Source organism: Myotis davidii, unplaced genomic scaffold (assembly GCF_000327345.1).
Source record: "Myotis davidii unplaced genomic scaffold, ASM32734v1 scaffold124, whole genome shotgun sequence".
NCBI lineage: Eukaryota > Metazoa > Chordata > Mammalia > Chiroptera > Vespertilionidae > Myotis > Myotis davidii.
The window spans coordinates 114,805-118,547 of record NW_006294677.1 but is presented as its reverse complement, the minus strand read 5'-3'; the positions used below and the strand labels follow the sequence as shown (position 1 = coordinate 118,547).

Below are 3,743 nucleotides of genomic sequence, written 5' to 3'. Positions count from 1 at the left end.
TCAGAGAGGAAGGGAGAGAGAGAGAGAGAGAGAGAGAGACATCAGTTGGTTGCCTCCCACACATGCACGGACTGGGGATAGAACCCACAACCTGGGTATGTGTACTGACTGGGAATCAACCCCACAACCATTTAAAGTAAGAGCCAAAGCTCCAAACAACTGAACCATATGGGCCAGGGCTGGGTTTTTTATTGTGATTGTGGAAGAAAGGGAACCACTGTGGGATCCGAAGAATGATGAAGAATTTACAGGGTCAAGTTTGTAGTTTTATTGAACAAGACTCCTTGCTCCTCCTTTTTTTTTTTTCAGGCACATGAGGTCCTCCAGAGTTTTATACAGTCACAGGCTGCAACAAAGGAATCCATCCTGCAGGCAGACAAATCCCTCACTGATGGGGAGAAGGCTCTAGCAGGTATAGGACAGGGCTCTGATCACAGAGGGGAGGGGAAGTTCCTGCAGTGCCTGCAACACGTGTGAGAGCAAAACCCTCCTGAAACAAGGCGCTTCTGGTCCTGTTAAACAAGTCAACTAAACTGAAACTAACCTGGGGGTTCTGGTAGCTCAATCGGCCAATTAATGCCTTTCCATCACATTCTCCTTACCATTTTAAAATTCCTTTAATCTCTGAGCTTAGGAGGGTACAGCTGAGCATAAATTATTTTCTTTCCTCTGTGAAACCCTTGGGGAACAGCTGAGCGTGCCAAGAATTGGGAAGCTGAGAAGGAACAGGAGCTGCTAAGACAGAAACAGAAGGAACAGCTGGAAAAAATGAATGCTCAAGATAAAAGCTTCCAGGAACACTTAGTCCAACTGAAGGAGAAGATTAGGAGACAAAGTGAAAGCCGCCTGAAGGAGCAGGAAAGGATGCTGGAGCACAAGCAGAAGGTAAGTCCCGGTGCGGTCTGGGCAGTGGATAGAGGACATTCAATAACCTGGGTCCTCGTGAAGGGGAGGACAAAACATTTAACTGAAGTCATAAACCCTGAAGGAAACCCAAAGGCATATGAGTCAGTGAAATGCCAAATTAATCGGGTCATTCTAAAGCCCTAAGTCTATGATTCGGCACCTTCTGTGGCATTAGAGTCTGCAGGGTGCAAATGACATGCCCCAGACTCCTGAACTGGCTCATTGTGCCCCCGAGTGAATAGGACCTTAGTCCTGTAGTCCTTAGGATGTTTGCTACAACCATCAAAGAGACTTCATGTAGATCCATCTGGTGGAAGATGTCAGATTGTACCGGATATGCTAGATAGGATGCAGAAAGCTCTAATGTTTGCTGCATTCGTTTCCAGATCTGCCTGATTTATTCTCTGCACCCAGAGTAAAATGTGTGCTCTGTCCTAATCTGGAGTTTGATAACCAGTGTACTATAGAGAGTCAGAAATTCCCATTATGTGTTTCATGTGTTCCATGCGTGTAGTCATCCTACTTCAGTGGAATCAAGAAATCATTTGAATTGAACCTCCAACCTTCCCAAAGAACATCCTCAGGGCTGGAACAGTTTTCAAGCATAGTTTTCAGGCCTGACCCAACCCAGCTCTTCCCCACCACCAGTGAAGTCACATTGAGGGATCTTAGAAAGTTTAAAGAATGGATACTCCCACTATGAGGTCCAAATATCTGGAAATTTTTGGTCAAATGTATCAAAGAGCATCTAAGTTAGTAGAAAAATAGAACATGTGCTTAGGTGTTCAGTTGTTAAATACAAAGTGCTGCTAATTGGGATTTTCAAAAGGGAATTCTCTCCTCTTCTACAGATTCAAGAAGAACTACTTATTGAGGGATTTGAAAACGAATCTGAGAAGATGAGGAAAGAGATAAATCAATTAAAAGAAGAGATTCAAGAAACTGAAAACATCTGGCCTTCAATATTTGTAGAGCTCTTTTATATGGCAGCCAGTGTACTACTCGAGCACTCCCTGGTCCAATGAAGAAAATAGGCCAGTTTTCTTTTTTTAGGTAGGCCGAGAATGTTTAGTAAAGATATTATAAAAGGCTCCTTATGTTATAATAGCATAACACTGTGGCTCATTTTATTAGTATGTGTGCCATGGTAGTTTTGCCCAAGAAAAGCTTAAAAATAAAGAGTGATTACCAAAAAATACCAGGGTCTAATGTACAAAACAAACATAACAAGGTCGCTTTTGATTGAATTAATTAATTTAAAGAAATGAAAAACAAGTTAAAAGATGATTTATTCATAGTAAATGTTTAAGTAAGGCAGAAAGACAAATGGTTTGATGAGAAAAATATTGGCAATCTGTATAATTATTTCTTTTATTTCTTCAGCTATAATGATCGTTATGAATGTGAGAGCAAAGAGCAACAAAGATATTTTTTAAATGGGCAAAAGTATAAGAAATAAAACATTTAACTTTACTGATTATAAAGATATGCGAAGTAAAAGTAGAAGGTACTTGTGTCATCTGTCAGAAGGACATTTTGATAGGACATTATGTTGGCAAAGGTTTCAGGAACCTGGCAGTCTCTCCTATTTTCTAGGGACAATGCAAACTGTGGCAAATAAACATCAAAATTTTAAATGCTCAACAGAAAGAGTGCACTTATTACAGCAAGAAACAGAAGTTACAAGATGTGCATCTTAACTTTGTTGTCCTTTGTGCCTCTCAATAGGTCCTGGAATTTCTTCCTAATTTATGTTCAGATATAAAGTCTACTGGGATGTCCATTGGAATCATCTCCAAATTCCTGCCCCACATTTATAAAGATGGTGAATTAGAAGGAAAAAATTTTTCAGGGTCAGCTCAACACTTTAAGAATTCTTTTCAACGGTGTAGGGCGTAAGACCTTTGTGGTTAGAATGAACTGCTTGTAATTCCACATGCTGTTTATAGTCTCTTGACTCTGGACCTTTGCACACAGGACACAGACTTCTCAAAGACCCAGCTGCTCATCCCGTTCCCTTCATTTTCCAGCTTCTGTCCTTCCTCACCACTGCTATTTCCTGGTTTCCCGAGATTGCATCAGGTTTCTTCCTTGGGCTAAACATTGTGCTGATCTCCCAGCTACCACAGCACTTTCATATAATTGCAAAATTAAAATGACCCGTTTACAGCTGTCTCCGCTACTACCTCATGATCTCATCTACTTGATAATCTTCATCATTGTATATTTGGCTCCCACCATATACACACCAGGTGTTTAAAAAATAGGAGTGATTCTATGAGCTGACATCCAAGAGGGCCCCAACTAGCATTTTCTTACTATATTTACTGCTCTCTAGGTTCTCAGAATAAAGGACACAGCTTTAGGAACTAGTGAAGTATGGACTTAATGAGGCAGAAAGGATATGAACACCTGTCTGAACCTGCTGTCCTGCTCTCTCTGGGTTCTGGTTTCTTCAAGCTTCTCTCCCATGACCATTACCCAGCAATGAGGTCACCACCTTTGACTCAAAGTGCAGTTGTGATATTTAAAATAGTAAACAAAGAGGCAGTATTTTGTAATCTCATTTGCACTGTAATTCTTGTGTGCCTTTAAGGTGCTTCTGTTGAAACAAAACTATGCTTTTGTTATTAAGATCAATTTCTCATTGACTATGATCCCCACAGCTGACAGAGGGGTGGAATCTACAAGCACAGCTCTGCTTTCTTGAGGGTCGTGAGATCATGCTCAGTAGCCTTTCATTTTCCCCATTCAAAGCTACTGGAATCAGATGCCCTGCACTGGATCCAGCCCCCAGACACATTGGTGTCACCATAGGAATGCTCTGTATGCCGCAC

The 3,743-nt window shown here is 41.1% G+C and overlaps 1 protein-coding gene across 1 annotated transcript in view; it reads left to right on the top strand.

Moving 5' to 3' along the window:
* LOC102769233 (guanylate-binding protein 7) overlaps positions 1-3,081 on the top strand; it is a 21,247-nt gene extending 18,166 nt beyond the window's left edge. The window contains exons 9-11 of the mRNA XM_006769040.2: positions 310-412; positions 692-885; positions 1,758-3,081. Coding sequence (XP_006769103.1) covers positions 310-412; positions 692-885; positions 1,758-1,931 — 471 coding nt within the window. The 3' untranslated portion in view covers positions 1,932-3,081. The remainder of the gene's footprint in view (positions 1-309; positions 413-691; positions 886-1,757) is intronic.
* The last annotated feature ends 662 nt before the right edge of the window (positions 3,082-3,743 follow it).